Below are 24,753 nucleotides of genomic sequence, written 5' to 3'. Positions count from 1 at the left end.
CCAGTAAATTCTGTAAGACAGGCAAAGACATGAGCCAACTAAGAGTGGTCTGGACAAATAAGAACTCAATTAAAGTAAATAAAACTCAATTTAGAAGAAGCAGAATCCAACTTGTCCCTGGAAATATCATGTGTGAGCAGGCCAAAGACAATTTTATAAAATGAAATGAACATAAGCACTGTGGAGCACTTGTTCCATTAGCTTTATCTAGTCTTGTTGAAGGTCAGCAAATGAAAATCAGATTTTCATCTTTACTGTGCGTGGCCGTGTGTGTGAGTGTCAAAGAGCGAGAGAGAGTGAGGAAGAGAACAAGACTCAGACAGAAATAACAGGCCTGAAAACTCAAGACAGAATGTGAGAGAGTACGTGGTTTTCTGCCCAAACACAAGCTCCACATTACAGAGAGTGGAGAGAAGTGCTTTTGTGTGTTCAGTACAAGGCCTGAGCTGAAACTCCATCTCTATCCAAATATTATTACAGGCAGCAATTTCCCACAGAGTTCAGCGTAGAGACGCAGCGAGTGAGGCTTGGCCATCATGCTCTTGCAGCCCACCTCAAAACCTCTTTCCACGCTCACCCACTTTAGCAAGCACAGATACCTTCATCTTTCAGGTCTTAAGAGAAAGGCAGTCACCTCCTGAAACTGCTCTCATCCAGTGTTTGAACACCTCTTTCTACGGCAGCTACGGTTTAACTCTTAGAATTCATACAATGAAAATAGAAATGTCCTTGATTATCTGAAATGTTGAACATCGTACTATAAAAACATACCAAGACATTTGAAACTCAAACGTTTTGAATTTGTGCACATCAATCACAATCACATTTCTTAAATGCAAATAAAATCCAAGAAAAGCACAGACAAAGTTTTAGTTTGTTTACATTACATAGACTTTTGCATTTTCATTGATTTGGAATTTGTTTTAAAATTGCAGTTCAGTTTTGTTATTTGACAAAAAGTATATTTTTATTTTACAACGAATGTGCAGCATTTGAGAAATAATAAAAGGGCAGTTGTTTATTTATAATTTGTCTCAACTCACTTTATACAAATAAATTGTGAATAAATCATATTGTGAGATCAGCATCATGAATCATTACATCCCTATTTTGTGTTTATTTAATATATGTGTTGTGTATATTTATATGAATCCATAAAAATATATAAATGTGTATATTTAAGAAACATGTGTAACATATATATTCATAATATAAATTGTATATATATAGAAATCTAAATATATTTACGTACATTTATGTTATATATATATATATATATACATGTATCTGTGTGCATTTATACATAGAGATACGCACATTTATATGATGTAAATATTTATTGATTAATCGATTTGACAGCACTTAAAAAAATATACAAACATATGTATTTAAAGTAAAAGGGAAAAAACTAATAATAAATTACTATATATATTTCTAAATAAACGACTTTTCAATATATCAAAAAATATATCATAAATAAATAAATGTATTTAATATTGCAAGATAATGATCTATTCCAAATTCTAGAGTTGTGATCTCTGATTTTAGTAATGCTGCATGGTGTCTCAACACTAGAGGACTCTACCATTCATTATAAAACACATCTGAGTGCTCAGTATACAAACTGTGGTGAAATCAGAGGGTCCAGTTTTCAACAGAGTTTACTTTATTAGTATTAAAAGATTTTTAATACTTCCTACACAATACTGCACTGTGTCATGCATAACTGTATTTTCTTATTAAAAAACAAGCCACTTATGTTTTGATACTGTTATCCTATGTTTTAGTGTGTATTTATTGTGTGAAACACAGAGCACTACACACATTTACACAGATCCCACACAGGACGCTCCAATTTCTTACGCCTTTCATAAAATGGCCAAATATAGCTTCCTAGCTCGCTCTTGCACTTGACCAGAGGAAAATTTATGATTAATCCCACACTGATTTACTGCCTTTATAGAGGAAGTCTGGTATAATTCTCACATCCTGTTTTTGAGAACACTGGAGTGATTTCCAAACTTTTCGCCATGCTTTACGTTTTTCAATATTGGAGAGTCGCTTGTGTGGTCCAAACACAAGGACGCCTTCATACAGAACCCTAATGTGTTACACAGTTTTCGAAAGAAGTGAAACTTGTTTTATTCATAAGTGGCATTTTGTCTACCAGGGCAACTGTCTTTCACTGCATCTGAAGTCAATATATTGAGAGAAATAAATGTGGCCTACAGGTAAACAGGAAGTCTGTTCCTGACAAAAAGACATGAATGCCATATAAAGGTCTGATTTAGTAGGAGCTGAGTTAGACTGACAGGTAAAGGTGATTCAACTGTCCAGGGCCAGTACATGTGACTTGGGTCTTGGCACTAAAAAACAAACAAACCCATCATTCAAAGGGACATCTTTCAGTCAATGTTAGTATGCTTACCACTCCACGTTTGGTACAAGAAAAGGTTTGACATTCATATTCGCAAGGTCATTTGTCACCAAAATCCAAAATAAAGTCTAACATTTATATTACAGCATCTTTACCAATACCATGCAGCAGGTGTAATTTGCGGGTGGGACATGTCCCCACAACTTTTTGGAAGAAATTGAGAAATGCTTGCGTAAAGTGTGCATTGTTTAGGTGCCATTAAAATCTAAATCTTGTGGAAAACACAGGATGAGCCGCTTTCTCACCATCTCCCGTTGCTCACACTCGTAAGTCATATATGCGGAAGACAGAGAGCCACGACTTCAGACACACGTCCAGTATAATAATGTGTGCATCAAACAGACTTGCGGTGCTTGCTCGTGCCTCCAATGTCCAAGCACAAAAATGTGTAAACCTATAAACAAGTGACTTTTTTAGTCCAAGAAAAAAATCTGTTATTAAGTGTAATGCACCGCAACAGCCAAGTGACAGTTTGGGAACCACAAGATGTGAGAGCTGTAGTCGAAAAGCGGCGTAGGCAATGGACAGACCACCCACTATACTATATATGATAAATATACCCCCAAAGTATTGTTTTTGTCATCTCAGTCCCCACCACTTTTCAAAACAAAGTTACGAGCACTGCCACGCAGTAACTTAAATTAGAAAAATATTGTCCAAATATTTCGTGTGAAATAAAATGACAGATTTAGGCATTATTTTCATTTACAAATTAATTTTCTATACAGTATTTCAGCAAAAAAACACATTGGTTAAACTCTAGAGAAGAATATGTAATCACCTGCACTCCTTAAGTTGGGATCCAGGTCAGGCATCTCTTTCACAGCCTCGGGACTCACGCTATAGATGGACGCTCCTGCTTCATCTGTTATGCTGGACAAAAAAAACAAAGACAGACTGAAGAAGGTTTCCAAGGAAATTGGTGATATAAACTCACGAAGACCCCAGATGATGTGGGAGTCTCATAAATTCACTTCCCAGTAATTCTAGGAGGACAGACCAAAGAGCCAATTTAAATAAATTTCCATTGAAAACATGTAGCCGAACCTGCAGGACCTGAAGCTTGCAGTACACAGCAATGCACAGAGGACATGTGCAACAACACACATATGCTCAATACAGCGCTGTTTATATTGGACACCAACAGCCATTTTAGCATCTTGAAGGCTTGTGGTTAAATTCTGTGACTCCGAGTTGATGTTCATAGCTGGGTGTTTATTAAATGAAAGTTGCTGGGACTGAATCATACAACAATTTCCAAGACAGAAGGAGAAGGTAAGTGATGTGATTGTGGGGAAAAAAACAAGATTTGATAGTAGTAAAGAGAAAGAGAGTGTGGCGGTGATCAAAGGTTGACTGAAGAAGCTTTTATAGAATAGCTATTCATGTCATATTACAGTTGCACAGGTTCTAAATAAAAGACAGAGACAGAAACCAACTAATAACATGGTGATATATATTAGACATCTATGTAATGTAGTTCTTTATATATTAATAGTTTTTTAATAATAAACAACTTTGTTTCCTGAATTGTTTTGTTTTTATGTACCACCAGGCATCTATAAGGCCTGAGCAGTCTCGTCAAAATCAACTGAGACATGTTCTTCTGTCGTATCAACAAGAATGAACATCCATGAGGTCTTTAATAAAAACATAATGTAATAAACATTATTGAAAAGACGTTTGAAAGGACTTCTGCAGCAGACCAGTGTGAGAACCCAGATGCATTACATTTATATGAAAGTGTGAGGATAATTATATTTAATTATTGCATAAATAATGAATATAAAATTTCAGAGATGTACTTTGAGAGATTAAAAATACAGTGTTGCATTGCGTAGGGTTTACCCCACCATGATAGATTTTATTTTTATCAACGTATTTTTATATGCCACAAACACTTTGTTAAAAAACATGTTTATTAACTAGCAGTAAGTGATGAAAATTACATAGTTATAATGTTATGACAGCTATATATTCATAAACGCACTATTGCTACAAAACGATAGCATGTAGTCAAAACAATCCTAACTGGTTTGTAATTTTTTACCAACTCTTAATGATCCTACCAAGAGTGTCACATACATACTGACAATTTAAATAAAATCTAATGTATGCCAACAAGCAAGGTAAATCTGCAAGGCAGTGAAGAGCACTCTGCAGATATGCACAAAACCTTTGATATCAACGCTATCACATCAATTACATTACACACAAACATGTTCTTTCCTTAAAAATGTACACAGTTGTATCTATCCACAGTTTTACTTATCAGGCAACTAGCATTACGCCTCTAATGGATTACAGCAAAAATTACAAATACATTATTAACAGACACAACAATTTTATGTGTTTTAATTTTCAAGCCTTTCATTGAGAATACTATTTATTCACACAGGTTTAGTTTAGTAAACAGTGTATTTATTTATCTAATCATGAATCTAACAGTAGTGGTCACCCAACAAGCAAATGAAAGCATGGGTAAATACTGCCATCTAATGGTAAACAAGCGCATTCTTTACATGTACTTCTGACAAAAGGACACTAAATACTAAACAAAATTCAGTAATGGAAAATTCAGAAATATATTCGTGTTCTTATAAAATTAAAAACTAAATACAAGATTAAAAACTAAACGAAAAACGAAATATATAAAAATAACAATAAAAAATAACAATAAAAAAACTCTATTTTACAAACCTAAAGATATAATTTATTTATATCTGCAGTTATTATTCATGCTTAGAATTTAAATAAAAATGAAATCTTCAAGTGTAATTTTTTAAGTTATCTAAGTGATCTTTGTGACAAAATGAAACGTTTCTTTTCAGCTCATCAGACCCTGATTCATCATATATTACAAAAGATATTATTGGCTAGTTTAAAAAAATTCCATCAGAACCTTCTTCAAAACTTTTTTTACTTGCCAAGTTACTGAGATCTGTTTTACCCACTTATCTATATAAATGACTGGATTGTTCATGACGTCATTACAGTGAAGCTTTCGGGAGCCATGTTGGTATGGCCAAATGTTCTGATAAAACAGTAAAAACAGATAAAACAGAGATCGCCTCCTGCCGTTAGTTTAGCGTGCTAGGCGCAATCCAGTAATTTATATAGATTAGTGATTGTATCTATCTTTAACAAATTTCAGAAATGTACTCCTCTATGCTATTGTTGTTACAGATAAAACATGTACTCTTGAATCGACCTTGACTAAGATAATGTCCTCCCCACATAATTATGAGCACAGTTACAGAATAAGCATTCAAATTAGGCCGGTTCACAACTGCAGCCTGTTACATTTCCTGTCCTTCCACTGCTGCCCACGGCTTCTTTGGTTAACGTTGCCAATTAGTGTCATCATACCCCTGACAGGATGCAGAGGCTTTGTGACATGGACCAGTTTGACTCATTTTCTCAGACCCTTTCACCTCTTATATATTGTTGTGGTGACAGCACTTACTCAAGGGTCAAGGTGAAGCAGGTTATTATAAAGAATAGTAGGGATGGAACAATTATTAAATAATCCTCTCATCGCAAATATTTCAGATAACTGCAATTATTGTGAATCCTTAGAAAACAAGGGTGATCTCTGCAGTATCTGCAAAATTTTACATCGACGGTCCTTGATCTGCACTCACTGTTAAGTTCAAATGACATTTCTACATCTTTTGAGTTGTCTCAGCTTTGTATGTTTTGGGTTGATTTGTTTTGTTTCTTTGATTCCAAACATGCTGCATCTACACACCAAGATGACATCATCCTCATATTTAGTTTTTGTTTTCTTTAAAGTCACTCTATAGTAAATACTACTAGTTATTTAATAAAATTGTACATTTCTTCAATGAATATATTAATTGTTATTAATCGTAATATTGTCAAAGCCTTGATGTCTAACAAACATTAAATATTTATAGTCATCTGTCTGCAAACATGAACCTCATTTTTTATTTGTTTGCTTATACATCATTGTGCATTGGCGATGAATTGTCTGTTAAATAATTGTGATAATGGCGATTAATTGTCTATTTTAAAGAAAGATATTAGCAACCCTAATCTAAATCTCTATAAACACTAGAGCTGGTGCTGATGAGAGTGACACCTTCCCATAAAAGATGACACAACCGACAATCAAGTTTTAGTTCTCAAAACAATCTTTTTTAGTGTTCAATGTTTAGAACATCATTTTACAGAATTCTATGTAACCTTGTGTCTATTTTAACATTATGTATAAGACAGGCAGCAGAAAGCCACCAGCTCCCTGGCCAAGCCCAAGTGAAACGAAAGATGCAACGTTATGATGACAAAAAGACAAACCCTGTCAGCAGATGACTTGATGATCCTTTAGGTTTGAGAGTCACACACTTACTCACACACACTATTGGGGGCTATCATGTGTTTATGAGACCCCCTGGGCAAAGTCACAGCTAAGCATCCCCCTTAATTGTAAGTTACTGTGGTACTCGTTGTATTTGTCATAATCCTCTAGGCTGGTCCATCTCCCCGTCTCAAGGTCCCTGACCACAGGGTGACATCAAGAGATACATACTTTGATACTCGCCTCTCTAACAGCCCCCCGAACACAAGTGCTAATTAAAAAAATCATTCATCAGATCCATCGGCAGGGTAAAGAGATATCATCTCGACAGTAACCTGATACACAAAACCTGCAATGGAATGAAGACTTAAAGCTAGAGGAAGCACATTCACTATTCTTGACCATATATGATGTGCAAGTAAATAAGTTAAGCATGTGTGTCATGTTTTGTAAAACCGTCAGCATCAGATGAGAATTAGGCTCTGCAACTGCTATAAATAAAATATATTTTCGCTGTCTATCTGAAATCTTGGATGTCCAAATTCGCACATAGAACAAATACTGTACTTTTTAACACTTTTTAATACTTTTGGGTTAGATATTTGCAAATCCTGGTGACAAACATAAAGGGTGAGTAATAATAGTGATTTATAGTAAAAAAGTTATATGAGATACAAGGTTTAGATGGACCACAGCAATATTTAAAAGAATTAGGCCCACTCAAATTCAAGATTAACCACAAAGCTTTTCTATAGAGTATTTTAACTATAAGTACGAAACTACAAAGTAAAACCACGTGGATTTGGTCAACAAAACTGCTTTATTAAGCAAACATTTAAAAAAATCTTATATGATGGATTATAAAGACCCCTGCATATCAAATTGAAAATCTGGTCATTTTAAATGTTAAGATAAAAAATGATCATATTTATACAGATTGAAAAGTGCTTAAATTGTTGCCCCCTCTCATAAATACAAATTAAGATCAAATCTATCTCTGTCTTTCATGTTTGCCAGAATGAGACGGGAAAAAAAGAACAATCTTGGATAATTACAGCTGATCAAAGGGACTCTAGCCAAAAGAAAGTCATCAGATATCGCCCAATGCCAAGTCTAAAAACTCTGACTTTTTTCGGCTAGAACAGGGCCAGAATGGCAGGTGTCAAAGGCCGTCAGTCTCAGGCTCTGCGCTAGAGGCTAGAAAACGCCCGGCCAGTACAGAGCCGCAGTTAACACCACATTCAATCTGCCACCACCACACAAGTCTGAAAAGAGCAAACCCTCAAAGTCACTCACATCAAACTGGTGGCAGATGTTCATCACCCCCTCAGCTCCCCTTCCTCCCTTAAACACCCTTCTCCTCAAAGAGTCTCTTCAGTGTGAGCTTTCCAGGTTTCCAGGTTGTGGATATGTTTCACCACAATCTCACGGCAATTCGTAATAAAATTTAATGATTCGGCAAATTTTTATGAATTTAGTAATCGCTCTGTCCTCAAGCCAATAAGAGTTAGGTTTAGGGTGGCTTCATCATTGCGTTTTTTAATTATTCATATTGTATGCTTTAATATGAATAAGCCACCTTGTAAAATGCATAAAAATTCCTGTAAGATCATGTCGTTTCCTGCAGAGATTATGGGGGCAGGGTGCAGTGTCCAGATCTCAAGATCATGAGTGTCCAGTTCCAACAAATTTCAAAATCTAGAGATAAAAAGCACCCAAGCATAGCTCAAAAAACAGATATCTCGGGTCTTTCCATATTCTAATTTCATTTCGGTTTCATTAGAGGTCCGGTTCATGAATGCAGATGTGAAATTGAGGTTTCAATGTTTTGATGTAGCAAGCTTTTTCTTTCTCTATACTCTAAGGGCTATAAACTAAAACCTAAAACGGCCAAACACAAGTAAATGAGGCATGAAATGTGCAGCGTGGTAAAAACTTCACTGCTGGCAAGTGCTTCCAGTCGTTCTGACATCACAAGAGGCCATTAGATAGAAATTGACAGACAAGGATTTGGCATCTGGGTTAAAGGCAGTGAAAACTTCGGACCGCTTGTTTGATCTCACGGTTGGCTGAAGAGGATCAATCAGCACAAGGCCGATTAAGAGTGACACTACAGTTTCCATGTCCGCTCTTATGAAAACTTTGTTAAATGCAAGAAAGTATTGCTGGTATGACTGTTCTGGACAACCGTTCTGCTGGAATGAATATGCAACATTGATGCTAAAATTCCTTATGCAAACAAACATTTGGCTTTTAAAATACATGACATCGATAAAAGACATTAACACAAATTTCTATATTTACTGTGATAAAAGTAGTCAATCTAAATTAGGGGGCTTCATAAACCCACTGGTTCTGAATGTCCTCTGTGACATCTGCGGACATCTATACCTCAGTGAGACATTAGCCAAAGGCCTGTGACTGGCAAATACTCCTTCTCATTTCTCCCTGTCCTAATCACCCTACCCAGAACCCTCCTCAGAGGCCAAACTGCCCAGAAACAGCACTCCACTCATCCAAGACCTTACAGCCACAACTCATCTCACTCCACCAGAAGCAAACTGGAATCTAAGAGCACCACAAAAAAGGACACAGACACAGGTCTATACATAAAGGAAATCTTTAAAGTAATGTATCATAACCATAAGAAATCGAACAAATGACACTGCAAACCAGACTTTAAATTGTATTATTTGGCATAAGTATTATAGTCTTGTTTGTAGTAAAATGATCGGAATCGTGTTTTAAAAACAAGATAAATTTAGCAATATTTAGTGGGATTTGTTTAAGACAAGAAAAATACTATTTGCCACATGGTAAGAAAATACAGTTGTTTTCTTTAAATTTAGATTTTTCTCAGCTCACCGGAAGATTTATTTTAAAACAAGACGTCTTGTCAATTTCCTCCTTAAGTAAATGTGTCATGTTTTATTCTAAAGTTTTAAAGCACATGACTGCAATACTATGATCTTTTAATCTTTTAATGCAAAAATGTTTGTTAAAATCTTTGAAGTTGTTTTTGTAGACAAAAATATTACTGTGCCAATTTTATTTCTTAATATTATAATTTACTGTATTTTTTAAGACAAAGATTTTATTAAATAAAATATTTTTTGCCAAAATAATGAGCCAATATGAGCCCATGAATGGAAAAGCTTTCCCGCAGAGTTTAAATTGGCCCATAAAATGCAAAGAGTACAATTTTGCACCTTCCAGGCAAAGGATGGCTATTTTGAAGGCATATAACACAGTTTTAAATTTTTTGGGATGTTTTTAGTCCTAACAAAAAAACGTGTAGTTACCATTCTGTTATTCCATTATTAAAATGAGTTTACCATTATTCTAAAATGTGGAGAATAAAGAAATGTAAATTAAAGACAATAAATAAAGACTAAGTCTTTTAAAACCTTTGAAGCTGTCCTTGAGCTTAGAAAACGTTTAGTCTTCTTGATTTCTCAGATAAGTGGACGTTTCTTTCCTGTTACAATGAACACGATTATCTCCGAATCAAGCAACAGACACTGATTAAAAACAAAGTGGATGGGAGTATGAAGGAGAGAGCTCCTGTAATTCCTTGTCCCCCTGCAAACTGAGTCTAATGACCAGAGACTGGCCGGCTGGTGGCGGAGAGACGGCCTTAGGGGAGGAGGCTGGCCTGTGCTGCTGTGTTCAACCTTACAAACAGACAGAGCTGTCCAATCAGTCTATAGCCACAGCTCAGTATCAGGATCCCTGCCCTGACAGTCAGAAACACTACAGGCTCTTTCTCATTAAATATATACATGTCATCTCGTCCTTCAGGGGCAAGAACCAAAGTCAAAGCCAAACAGTAGCAATGACCTGAGTCAGAGCAGCACCTTCCTTTGAATAAACCTCTTAAAGAAAGATAAACAAAAGATGTTCTGCTATAACATAACGGACAAATCACACTAAATGTGTAATCACGACAAAATTCATATTTCAAAAATCAAAAGACCCTTTCTAAATTCAGGGAATATACAGGGGCAAAAAAATTAATACTTTTTAAGAGCTTTTTTAAGACTCTTTACATACATTTTAAGACCTCATCGCCACTTCAACAACATTAGCGACACTTTAACTTACATTTACTGGGCTATATACCGTATAATGCAAGATAGCACAACTAAACAGTCTTATATTTTGTGATAACTCCTTATTAATGCAACATAATTCAGAAGTGTGGGAATTAATTTGAGTGACTAACCAAACGCAAGGTTTATTAGAAAGAAAAACCAGTCTACGCTTCTTGCCTTCCAAGACACAGAGCACAGTTCTTCCCATGACAGCCCTCAGCCATGGTTCCAACTCATTATCCAGCAACCATTTGAATGAAAACTTGCATTTCCCCATTAGTCAACAATGTTGCTTAACAACCGGGTGTAAATGGACCTCTCACTATTCGCCTACGCAAAGATTAAATTCATGCAAACTTAAGCATATGACATCTTTAATAATACACAAAATATTTTCAGTTTTACATATGACAAAAAAAAATATGACAAACTAGATTTTTCTCATAGTTTGTATACGTCTTGTAATGCTGTCAGTCTTTCACATTGCTGTTGGATGGCTTTGTCAATCCTGAGGTTTGATTCAGTTGAAATTCAACAGACACTGGACTGTTATGAGCACAATACATCTAGAAATTCTGATTAATTGAACATTTTCAATGGTCTCTTATATTTTTATAAGGCTGTATATAGGGTATAACCATGGAGCTTGTATGGTGGTTTCATCCTGCAAGAAGCTAAAACCGAAAGATGAATTAAACAAGATAATCATCTTTGTGAGTATTAAAAGGGGCTTCGTAAAAAATAAATTATACATTTAAGAGACTTGAAAAAGCCTTTTATAAAGATTCAAACTGCTCTGTGCTGAGGTTGGTGAGCAGAGCTTGAAATCCTTTGGGGTTACATTAAGAAATTCTGGTGTCCAGTTAGGGATTTTAAAAAAGCTCTTAAAAACAAGCTTGTGCACAAACACTGTCAAGCCAACATAAATTTGGCAAATCCACATCAGAAGCACCACTGCTATCTTCCAGCAGTCCTCGGATACAAGGACAACCAAGGTCATCCTGGATTTGGTTCATGTTAGAGGCTTTGAGCACATCTTAGTTATGATGATAGGGGAGAGGAAAAGAATGCCCCCCACAAAAAACACAACACTAAAACCTTTCACAATGAATGGGATAGTTCAACCAAAAAAGAAAATTCTGTCTCTTGTCAATTTCGGACCTGCATGACTTTCATTCTTCTGCAGAACACAAAAGAAGATATTAAGAAGAATGTTGATAACTGAACAGCGGTGGCAGTCAATGACTTCTATTGTATAGACACAAAACCAATTCAAGTTAATGGCGTCCATTGCTGTTCGGTCAACAACATTTTTCAAAATATATTTTTTCGTGTTCTGCCAAAGACCGAATTTTCATTTTTGGGTGAACTACCACTTAAATATATTAGACCTCATTGTAGGCTGCTCATGCACTGCAGAGGAGGAAATCTCAGTTGCTTACATTCCAAATATCTTCCTTTGTGCTCAACAGAACAAAATATGTATCCAGGTTTGGAACAACTTGGGGAAGGGAGTAATTCCTGACAGAATTTTTTGGTGGAGTATCCCTTGAAGTTAGTGTGAATCCTGGCCTTTTGCAAATAACAACCTCATCAACTCAACAGGCCCGTAGTTTAACGGAGGAGCACCGGGTCGCTGAGAGCGGCTCATCCCGCAGGCTCATAAGCGCACACAGTCACCCGGCACTGCCTGTCATTCCACAGCAGCAGTCAGGCGAAAGAAAGGAAAGCAGGCAGCTAGCGGGGACGTTGTGACAGAAAGGAGGGAGAACCGGGATGATGGGAAGGGGCAAGAGATGATGTTTTATTTCCGAGCAAGCTGAGGGCTCCGGAGACAGATAGCAGACGGTGCAAATGAAGCCGCCGGTTTAATTGACTAGCTGCGTACAAAGTGCAGTGCGGAGATGAACTTTCAAGGGGGGGAAATGTGCCGAAAAAACACATGGTTCCAAGTTCATCCGTCCAAGCAGCACACACAGGGAAGGCAGGCGCTATATGTAGGCGCACCAACCACAAAGCTATCGGCACCAACAAAACTTTTATCAAAACTCTTTATTAAAAAGGAAAATGCCCTTTACACTGATATGATAGGGAACAACACCATATCACATCACACTATGAATTAGTAATATGTGTTATGCTTCTGATGTTTTCATACAAGGGTTACTGTTCTATGTTTCCTGTAGAAATCTGCAATAGTCTGAGAATCTTACTCTAGTAAACCGACGAGTGATGCATTCCTCCACTTAGAGGAACATTTCAGCATGCAATTTAATCAGTATCATTTATTACAACTAGCATTTTGCTTCTATAAATACCTGGCTGGGACTACCAGGACAAAAGTTTAACGTGTCAGCAACCCACGCCAGACACTGGATGTTGCACTGCCTATGTGGAGATCGACCACTTTCATTTTCGAATAGAGGTTGAAATGAATCCACTAGTGGAGCGCCTTGGATGTCAATTTTGACGCATCATGCTTTGCTGAGAATGACAGAGGCAGACCTGGCAGCCAATCTGAGCTGCACTGAGGGATGCGGAGAGCTGCAATGAAAACCGCCATCAATGTACCCCATAAACGGCCACTTCAGAGCGGTTCTGGGCAGCTCTCCAGTCAGAACCAAAAGTCAACAAACACGAGTCTAGCTAGATGGAGGGAGAGACAATCCCAGTTCGGGGCTTTATTTGGGTTGGACAGGAATACATCGGCCTGGTTTGGTTTGAAGGACGGTGAGAAATATTTGTTTTTAATTAGAGACAGTCAAACAAGCTCCAGATACCATTTAAAACCCGCAAGAGTAACACATTCCAGACCGGCACCGTTTCCTGTCCTCCTCGTTCGCAAACCTTGCCTGACAGTTGCTATTTTCACTCTTAGCACAGTTTATTGATAAAACACTTTCATATTTCAAGATGTAATCACACCGAAACTGGAAATGAGCTTGATGTGACCTCAAACTAATGCAGGTAAACCTCTGCTGTGCTTAAAATACCAAAGACCCGTCACAGAAAGAGCTGCACTCAGATAACAAATAACTTCAGATGATGAAAAATAAATAAGTCGTACCAGTATGAAACATCGAGTTGGTGGAAGAAGCGCTGTTTAATTAATTCTGTAAAGAAGGCTTCAGTTTCTCTGCATGCTTTGCCATTTCCTATAACAACGGTTTGACAGCTGCAAGAAGAAAAAACTGTTATTCATAAATCTTTTGGGAGAACTCATCCAGCCATCTTCACTTTGACTGTAATACCTATGTTTAAGCATCAGATGGCGCAGTTTTTCTGCCTCTCTTCTTCTAGCTGAGCCATGCAGGTAAACCACATCTGTGTGCAGTATGTGACCTGAGGAGAAACACAAAGCTTGTAAGACGATAAGAAAAACCTCTTTAGAGAAGACAGGCTAACAAATAAATGACAAAGAGAAGGGAAAATTATCGCATCACTAAATTCAAAAACCCTCATACTTCCCAAGCCCTATTAGGGATACGGTGATATTTATCTACATTCATTAATTAGTTTTTAATATCTGCAATCATTAAATTGAATTCTAGTATGCACGTATCTGCATCATATGCCTCGCATTAGCCATTGGTCAACAACATTTATGCCCTTCATCTTGTTCCCTCTCAGACAATTCGGTGGCCGTTATGGTCAGTGTGAGAGAGGCGATCTAATCACAATGGACACCTCAGGAGCCAGGCAGGTCATGTGACTCCACACCCACAGACCTGTCACATTCAAGCTGGCTCCTTGTGGGTATGTGGTGCTGCTGCAGGGCAGAGGGCAAAACACGGCGATGCCACCTGACACACACCCGCCAGGCCTATCAGTAGCCTGGACAGGGGGCACACACAGGGCACAGCATGCAGCTCCACCCACCGAGATGGCACGATGAGCATTCTCATCACACCTGCCAATCAGACACTCTCCTTAAAGTTGAACATTTCTTTGAAATTAAAATGAACTATGGTTATTTTCCGATGGCTTATTTATTTGTTCAAACATAACCTCTTTTTACAGCATCAACTGTTTGTTTTAGATACTTTAGGATTCTATCTGAGCCTAGCATTCTTACTGGTGGGGGAAAGAACAGCCAGTTTGCAGCCATGGTGAAATCCTGGATCCACTGCCATGATGACCTTGCCCCGCACAGGACACATCAGAAGACGCTGACGTAGATTGCGAACAAACATGGCTATGGATTCCTTTTCTGCACTAGCGGTTATTTTAGTCCTGGGACAAGACGAAGCACAAGTAGGGCTTAGAGATAATATCATTTGTGTGCTGTATAAATAGTAAAACGTTTGAGAGAGAGCATTAGGAAAAGTTGTGAGGTTTCTTGTCAGGCAAGAACAAACCTGTAGCCTCGGCTGAGAAAAGGCAGAATGAGCCTCTTGTAGGAATCTTCAGCAGCATTCTTCAAAATTTCCATCAGTTCCGGTCGTGCAAATCCTTGTGGCTTCCACCTGCAAATCACAGAGCAGATTTTTCACACCTCTCCAAAAAAAGTAAATAGATTTCAAAGCTTCAAGGAGAACAAATGCAACTTTCAAAACATTACAAAACATGTTTTTGCAGAGCAAGTTGCATTCTACATTTTTTTATGAAAGATTGCAAAAAGGGGGACTGCCATAAAACAATAAACATATACATACTCATATATACTAAAATTAGAATTGCAAATTTTGGATTGTGTAAAAAACAGAACAAAATGACAAAATTGTATATGTGTAAATATGTGAATAAACAGAATTAATTCCCTCCTGAAAGGGAAATCTTTAAATATAAAATTTATAAAAATGTATGGGAAATTTTACACACATACACATATATATATATATATATATATATATGAAGAGTTTGGTTCCAAAATGGGATAACATTGCAATTAATATCACTCAAACTGCAGTTGGTTTGTTTTGATTTAAGTTAAAAAAACACAGCTAACTAACACAATAAAAACATGATAACATAACAGAAAATTACGGCGGCGTTTTAGTGCCACGTTAAAAATAAAAAATTCCAAGATTTCGAGAATAAAGTCGAAATGGTACGAGAATAAAGTCAAAATGTTACGAGAATAAAGAGATATTTTTTGCAGCCATTTGCTAAAATCATTTAAGTTCTTTTTTTTCCTCATGAATGTACAAACAGCACCCCATATTGATAGAAAAACACAGAATACTGTGTTACCTGAATACTTAGGACAATGTGATATTTCAGTTTTTTGTTTTTAATAAATCTGCAATAATGTCAACTATTCTGTGTTTTTCTGTCAATATGGGGTGTTGTGTGTACATTAATGAGGGAAAAAAATTAACTTAAATGATTTTTAGCAAATGGCTGCAATATAACAAAGAGTGAAAAATGTAAGGGGGTCTGAATACTTTCCGTACCCACTGTATGTATGTATAAACACTCACCTAAAGGATTATTAGGAACACCATACTAATACTGTGTTTGACCCCCTTTCACCTTCAGAACCGCCTTAATTCTACGTGGCATTGATTCAACAAGGTGCTGAAAGCATTCTTTAGAAATGTTGGCCCATATTGATAGGATAGCATCTTGCAGTTGATGGAGATTTGTGGGATGCACGAAGCTCCCGTTCCACCACATCCCAAAGATGCTCTATTGGGTTGAGATCTGGTGACTGTGGGGGCCATTTTAGTACAGTGAACTCATTGTCATGTTCAAGAAACCAATTTGAAATGTTTCGAGCTTTGTGACATGGTGCATTATCCTGCTGGAAGTAGCCATCAGAGGATGGGTACATGGTGGTCATAAAGGGATGGACATGGTCAGAAACAATGCTCAGGTAGGCCGTGGCCTTTAAACGATACCCAATTGGCACTTAGGGGCCTAAAGTGTGCCAAGAAAACATCCCCCACACCATTACACCACCACCATAATTGCATTAATGAGAAATTGAACAGGTGTTCCTAATAATCCTTTAGTTGAGTGTATTACACTGTAAACAGTATGTTCCTGGTTCCACCTTTTATACAGCATTTAAAAATACATAGGCGTTCCTACAAAAAGATTTATAAAAGGAAATGATAAAACAGTTATACATACATTTATAAAATATACAGACATGCTCAAATTTGTTGGTACTCCTCCACCAAAAACGAAGAATGCCGAATTTTCAGAATCTGGCCACATAGCACTGGCCACCAGAACGGCAAGATACAAGAACAGTTTTTTTCCTGCAGGCTATACTCCGCCTGGACAATTAAAAGCTCTTACTAGACACACACCATCACATTGCACACTTGCAAATAGCATCTGGAAACTGTACATTGTAAGAAACAACAGGTTAAACCTGTAAATAACACATCTGTACAAAAATTATATGTTGTTTTTTGTCTATATTTTTTCACTTTTTGTATGTAGTGCATTATTGTATTTATTTAATTTCTCATTTTTTGTATATCTTTATGTATACTTGCAGTCTGTTTGAACCATGTGTACACTTTCTACTGCACTAAGCTCCTGTCGCCAAGTCAAATTCCTTGTGTGTGTAAACATACATGGCAATAAAGCTCCTTCTGATTCTGAATAGTCCAATGTTTTGTTCTTATCCATTCTTGGGCGTGTTTGGGGTCTTTATCCTGTTGGAGGACCGTTGACCTTCGACTGTGACACAGCTTTCTGACAATGGGCAGTACGTTTTGCTTTAGAATGCCTAAATAGTCTTGAGGTTTCATTAAGCCCTGCACAGATTCAAGGCACCCTGTGCAAAATGGAGCAAACCAGCCCCAAAACATAACCGAGCCTCCTCCATGTTTCACTGCAGGTATAGTGTTCACTTCTTTGAAAGCTTGATTTTTTCGTCTGTGAACAAAGAGCTGATGTGACTTGCCAAAAAGCTCCAGTTTTGACTCATCTGTCCAAAGGACATTCTGCCAGAAGGATTGTGGCTTGTCAATATGAATTTTAGCAAATTTCAGTCTGGCTTTTTAATGTTTTTCTTGGAGTCCTCCTGCTCAAAAAGCGACCAATGGTGCGATGAGAAATGACGTACCCTCGTCTTGGAGTTCAGCTTGTATCTCTTGGTTCTTTTTCTAACATTCACAATATCCTTCTGTTCAATCTGGGGTCAATTTTCCTCTTGCGGCCGCGCTCAGGGACGTTGGCTACAATTCCATGGACCTTAAATTTCTTAATAATATTTGCAACTGTTGTCACAGGAACATCGAGGTGCTTGGAGATGGTCTTGTAGCCTTTACCTTTACAATGCTTGTCTATTATTTTCTTTGTGAGCTGACAACTCTATCCTTTCTTTCTCTGGTCTATGTTAAGTGTGGTGCACACAATAATACCAAACAGCACAGTGACTACTTTTCTCCATTTAACTAGGCTGAATGACTGATAACAAGATTGGATACATGTGTGATACTAATAAAATAAACTAATTAGTTTGGAATATCACTATAATCCAATAATGTATTATCTTTTCTAAGGGGTACCAACAATTGTGTCCAGGCCATTTAAGAATATCTTAGTAGAATAAGCAATAATTCATCTCTTTTCACAGCTTCTTTGCTTTATTCTATGACGTACCAAAGTCATGCAAGTATACATGATACAATAGCTTTTGATTTCATCACTCTTCAGGAGGAATGAAAAATCATTTCAATGAGCTGTGAGTGTACCAACAAATTTGAGCACGTCTGTAAAATGAACTTTAACAAATAATCCAATCAAATATTGACAATGTTTAGAAACTTTCTTCATTAAATGAGAATGTCTTATGAATACTCTTTAAAGCATTCATTCATTTCAAAACATCTCTAGCGAATCATGAAAAGCAACTACAACACTATTAATACGAGTTGTTAACATATTTTAAACCTGGCAGTGTTAAAATCAGCTGCCAAGCCAACACCCATCAATCAGACCAACAGTATTGAGCCATTGAGTGTGAGGATGAGAGGAAGATGAAGAGGTGTGTGCGTGCAAGTGTTGCGGGTGTGTTCGGGGGGCTGGAGTGCTGACCTGACGTTGACGCACCACCTACAGAAGTCATTCTTCACCCAGTCGGGGATGTTGACCTTCACTGTCAGAATCTTCAGATTCTCCCCACGGTTAATGGCTAACGTCTGAAACAAGAGAGTAACCTGTAGAGACAGCCGACACAAGGCGAGGTAGGCAGCGCGCCGTCAGTGCCACCCCCTCCCGTTCTCTTCAAAAACAGGATAGCGCGCTAAAACACACTTTTTTATCTCACGTAAAAGCCTCTCTCACTTTCTCCAATCGGCCCTTTAAAGGAAAGTGACATGCTGTGAAGCAAATAGTTTTAAGTATCTGACCTTTTCTGTGGAGAAGCTTTTGAAGTAAGAAAGCAAGAGGGATAAGATGACCCGTCAATCTGGACTCCAAGCGGAAGAACCGAGCTGACAAACACCAGCAACCCCCTACGAAACCACACGCTCGCCCCTACACAGCAGAGCAGCAACCACCCTCCTCCACAACGTTCAACAGCTAATGGCCTGATCGAGATGTGAATTAATGCAGCCAGAAACATGACGAAAATTATAATTCCCTATTTTGGCATTTCACCACCCTAAGGCGGCTGTTTACTTGCGCTTTCCCATGCGACGTTCATCGCATTTGAAGTTTTGCACGAGATGAGGGAAATGTCAAACAAATATCAAACTTTTCTACTTACCCTGTTGCGTTTACAAATTAGGGTGTGTGTGGTTAAAGCATGTGTGTTGTGCTACACATTGAGAGGAAACGAAACGAAAGGTGTTGTTGTTTTTAAAGACAAATTTGCCATTGTGTGTACGGTTTTTCTGTAGCTTAATTGTGTTAAAAGCGCACAGGTCATGGGTTCAAATCCAACAAAATGATACAAATGTATACCTTAAAAGTTATAGTTCAGCCAAAAATGAAAATTCTGTCATCATTTACTCACCCTCCAGTCATTTAAAACCTGTATGACTTTCTTTTTCCAAGATATTTTGTTGGTTTATTGGTAAGTAAGGCACCCTTGTACTTCTATTGTATAGGCACAAAACCCATGCAAGTGAACGGGTGCCAGTTTACAACATTCTCCAAAATATCTTTGTTTTTGTTCTGACAAGAAGATAAGTAAATACCGACAGGGTAACACTTTATAATAACTGCACGCTATGAATCATTAGTTAAGCATCAGTACATAGTTAATTAATCATTTATGAAGCATTGGCCCCACATTAATAGACATTAGTAAGCAGTATATAAATACAGCTATAAATGCTTTGTTCTTGATTTATAAGCATGTATATAATATGCTTAATAATCAAATTTTCATACTTTATTAAGGATGAATTCATCATTTCTAAATTAAGGATTACATTACTTACAAACCAGTTAGTTAGGAGTTGTCAGTGGTTCATGAGATCATTTATAAAGTGTAAGTAAATGATTAATAAACTCTTTGAATGCACATTTATACATCTTATTATTCTGACATATAGTAACAGTTCTTAATTTGTTAATAAATGCTTTTTTAACACACATTCCTGCTGTAATTCATGATTAATTAAGGTAGTTATAAAACATTTACTAGTTGTCAGTTAACTATATTTTGTGAGCTCATCTAAAGTTCTGACTATGTATGCCTTGTAAAGCATTTACAAATGAGAGTTAAAGCTTCAGTTATCTTCTAAACAAGAATAGGAAAAACACAACACAGAGGGATACAGAACATAGAAATATTTATTTCAAGATGCAAAATAAATTAAACTGTACAACTGTACATATTAATGAATATAAAATGATTTAACATAAAATAAAAAATAAACCTCTGCAAATTTAAAATTGTACAACCGAACATATAAATTAACATTAAATGAATTGATATAAAATGAAAAATAAACTTCTGAAAAAAAATTAATTCCTGCACACCTCCAGAAAAAATATAACTGTGAAGTGATATGCAACTCTCATTTGTAAATGCTTTACAAGGCATACATAGTCCTCACTTTAGATGAGCTCACAAAAAATAGTTATCTAACAACTAGTAAATGTTTTATAACTACCTTATTTAATCATGAATTAGAGTAGGATTATGAGCCTTTAACTCTCATTTGTAAATGCTTTACAAGGCATACATAGTCCTCACTTTAGATGAGCTCTGAAAAATAGTTAACTGGCAACTAGTAAATGTTTTATAACTACCTTAATTAATCATGAATTACAGCAGGAATGTGTGTTAAAAAAGCATTTATTAACAAATTAAGGAACTGTTACTATATGTCAGAATAATAAGATGTATAAATGTGCACTCAAAGAGTTTATTAATCATTTACTTACAGTTTATAAATGATCTCATGAACCACTGACAACTCCTAACTAACTGGTTTGTAAGTAATGTAATCCTTAATTTAGAAATGATGAATTCATCCTTAATAAAGTATGAAAATTTGATTATTAAGCATATTATATAGATGCTTATAAATGAAGAACAAATCATTTATAGCTGTATTTATAAACTGCTTACTAATGTCTATTAATGTGGGGCCAATGCTTCATAAATGATTAATTAACTATGTACTGATGCTTAACTAATGATTCATAGCGTGCAGTTATTATAAAGTGTTACCGATGACAGAAGTTACTTTAGCGCATGTGTCATATCATCTACTCATATATAAAAATCATTCGTTGTCTGTCACAAACCTAGAAACTTCCTGAAGACTTCGGAGACAATGGAAACGTTAGTGTTTTTAAAGAATAAAACAGAAATTGTCACCACAGAAATCAGAAATCTGCTATTTTGAAAAGCCATAATTCATATATTCAAGCTCGGTGTCCCATTTCAAACCCTCAATCAGCCTCAACACTTTCATGCCAATCCAGGACATGACATTTAAGAACAGAGAAGGAAAAGAAAGACGGAAAAAAGTGTAGTCTAAATATTCAACATATCATGTTCCTCAATAACAATGAAATCATGATTGGAAAAATATGAGGAATGTAAGCGACAGAAACGAATATTATTCTAAAGACTGAGCTATTCCGATTCAATATTTGTTCTCCAAATAAAGACAACGCCATCACCACAGAACAGAGCAATAGAGGATGGCTGCTACAAAAACAAAAAGGAGGGATGAACTTTTCACTTCCTATCTATGCGTGTACAGAAAAACAAACATACACAACAAGGGGCTTAAAATACATCAACGATCGCTTTCTATAAAAAATAAATGAAGTTTCGTGCTTTAGCAAGAGCTGCTTTGTTTTATAAAAACTTTGATGGTTTAGGCATGAAAATAATGTAGTAGACCTCAAACATACAAACAAGCATATCACTTATTAAACTAACTGTAAACAAACTAAAAAATGTGGGACTTTTTTTCTAGTGGAAGAAATAATGCACTTTATTCATTTTTGTCTTTAAATATCCAACAGAAAAAGAATGATAACTGGCCCCTTCTAAAGTCCAAAAAACTTAGCATGTTACCAATAAATACAGCAAGCGTGGAACATGAGAAGGAAAAATCAGTCAAATCGCTAAACTCATTATTTTACTCAATACTGTTCAGAAACTAAAAAAATCTACATTTTCAAAGAACTGCATTAGAAAGAAATGTCAAAGACTTCCTCTCTTCTCATTTAACACACAATATATTTCAAAATAAGAAAGAATGTTGGTCAATTGCAGGGGATTATTCTCCACATCAAATAAAATATTTAAAACATACAATAATTGTTTTTAATAAAAAAATATTTAAAAGAATTAATTAGATTTACTGCCATTCTTTTCGTCTTCTGAAGTCACAAGATTCTTTTTTTACATTAAGACCCAACACTAGTGCAGACAGTTTGATTTCGTACGATAAAATATTCAAAATAAACTAGTTCTGTCAAATTTGTACACAAAGCACCAATGTACCCACTGTTAATGAATGGATCTCTAAGATCAGTAAAACCTTTCACACCAACCTGTTCACTCTTACGATACCAAACACCCAAACACACACCCAAACACACACATCTGTCCTTAATACACTCTCGCAACTGATGTGTTAAATTAAACAAGCAAGAATGTGTGTATACACATGCCTCCTGTCAAAATACATTCCACACTCTCCCTCAGCAAAACCACGAAAAGGTTCATTTTAGCCGGAGTGTGACAGCTCGCAGGTCACGGCAAACTCAAATTAACATTCACTGACAATCCTCGTCAACAGATTAACAACGGGTAAACTGTGCTTCATAGCAGATCTCTCGCCCGCTTGCCTGCTAATTCTGCCTTTGTCTCTCGCCCTCTCTCTGTACCCCCCCATCCCTCTCATTGAGCCCATGAGCGGCTGTCAACACGAAGCAGTGACTGTCAATCCCAGCTTTAATCCACAGCCACGTGGAGACAGACGTGTCACATATGTTAAGAAGGGAAGAGAGGGAATGACTGGAGGACAGGGAAAGGATTGTGAAAGATGGATAGAGGGAGAGAACGATGACAGAGTCACTGTGACATGTGGCCCGCAACCAGCTCTGAGTAAGCGGGTCCCCGTGAGTGAGAGGGGGAGGGACACTACTGACGCAAAGATGTACGGTTAAATGCCACTGACAGAAGAGCTAAAGAGTGACACAAGGACTTATATGTGTGGCACAACACTGTCAATGTTTATGTAAATAGGGTGCAAACTGCTTCTCATTCTTAAGCGTTACAATTCTCCCACTGTGTAACACAAGTATGTGTTAAAATATGATATTAAACGAAATATGGAAATTATGTTGCGAAGCAAAAATGTCTGAAAATGATGCAGTCTTATATTTTAGCTTCTTAAAAATTACCAAAGGAGTCCCGATGTATCCTGGGAACTTGTTGACTGCCTTCATTTGGGGCAAACTCAAAACTCCAGATCAAAATCAAAATTTTAAACCAAGATTCTTTGTAAAGAAGTATTATTTGCTTATTTATATATTTGTAATTCAATTCAAGAATTTAGATAAAGGCATTTATATGCATTGACAATAAATATATATATTATATATACAATGCATACATTTACACTTTTATTTCATCTGACATTTTAATTTACTTTTAAAATAATTATTAATTTATTGTTACAGCATCAAACTTTGCAAAACATGTTGCAAAACATGTTGCAAAACAAAAAGTTAGTGATCTAACGTTTACTGTCCTTACAATTAAACTCATGAATTGTGACCATACCTGATGGTGCTGGATTTGCTGGACGTTGCAGGTGAAGTCAGTGTATAGGCTGAATTTGGCAATGTCTTTTGGTTTACTCTTCTGATTGCTCTGCTGCTCCTGCTGTTCTTTAAGGGCTGTTTTAGAAACTGCCGAGTGAATGGTCACTGATGCCCTGTCACACCTAAGAGAAAAACACACACATGCAATCAAACAGGTGCTCATAATTGTGACTGACAGGTCAGAAAACTCATGAAAGATATGTGTGTGTATAGATAACAGATGCAGGCAAATTATTACATGAAAGATTAAAATAGAGAGGAAGTAAAAGCTATGCAAAAATAGTGACAACGTTAAAATCATAAGTGGCTTACAGTGACTGGACATAGGTTAGAGATTCCTTGTCTTTAGAAATCATATCCGCCAGGATCTCTTGCACACCTGTGGCCACCTCAACCAGGTTTGACAACCCTTTGAACACAAAGGAAGAAAAAGAGCGAATATGTAACATCAAAACTAATCAGTTCTTCAAAGATCCTGTTTGACTGAAATTGAGTAAACCGAATGTAACACCGATCAACAGCTGACTAATAACATAAAAAAGTATTAACACTTCGGGTTAACATTTATGTATACAATGGTGTCCAAAAGTCTGAGACCACATTGAAATTCTTGGATTCAAACTGCCAACCCACAATCCACATTGACCGCATTAACAATATCATTATTATGCTAACAAATCCATTTT

The 24,753-nt window shown here is 36.6% G+C and overlaps 1 protein-coding gene across 4 annotated transcripts in view; it reads right to left on the bottom strand.

The window, feature by feature from the left end:
- srbd1 (S1 RNA binding domain 1) overlaps window positions 1-24,753 on the bottom strand; it is a 54,505-nt gene that overhangs the window by 25,780 nt on the left and 3,972 nt on the right. For all 4 annotated transcript variants that reach the window (XM_056760902.1, XM_056760898.1, XM_056760900.1 and 1 more), the window contains exons 8-15: window positions 24,380-24,476; window positions 24,027-24,189; window positions 18,854-18,957; window positions 15,211-15,318; window positions 14,928-15,085; window positions 14,104-14,194; window positions 13,920-14,027; window positions 3,219-3,310 (exon numbers count right to left, since the gene is read on the bottom strand). In XM_056760902.1, coding sequence (XP_056616880.1) covers window positions 3,219-3,310; window positions 13,920-14,027; window positions 14,104-14,194; window positions 14,928-15,085; window positions 15,211-15,318; window positions 18,854-18,957; window positions 24,027-24,189; window positions 24,380-24,476 — 921 coding nt within the window. The remainder of the gene's footprint in view (window positions 1-3,218; window positions 3,311-13,919; window positions 14,028-14,103; window positions 14,195-14,927; window positions 15,086-15,210; window positions 15,319-18,853; window positions 18,958-24,026; window positions 24,190-24,379; window positions 24,477-24,753) is intronic.

The sequence above is a fragment of the Triplophysa dalaica genome, chromosome 11 (genome assembly GCF_015846415.1).
Source record: "Triplophysa dalaica isolate WHDGS20190420 chromosome 11, ASM1584641v1, whole genome shotgun sequence".
Lineage (NCBI taxonomy): Eukaryota > Metazoa > Chordata > Actinopteri > Cypriniformes > Nemacheilidae > Triplophysa > Triplophysa dalaica.
Note: the sequence above shows the minus strand (reverse complement) of the source record. Positions and strands in the feature narration are given on the sequence as shown.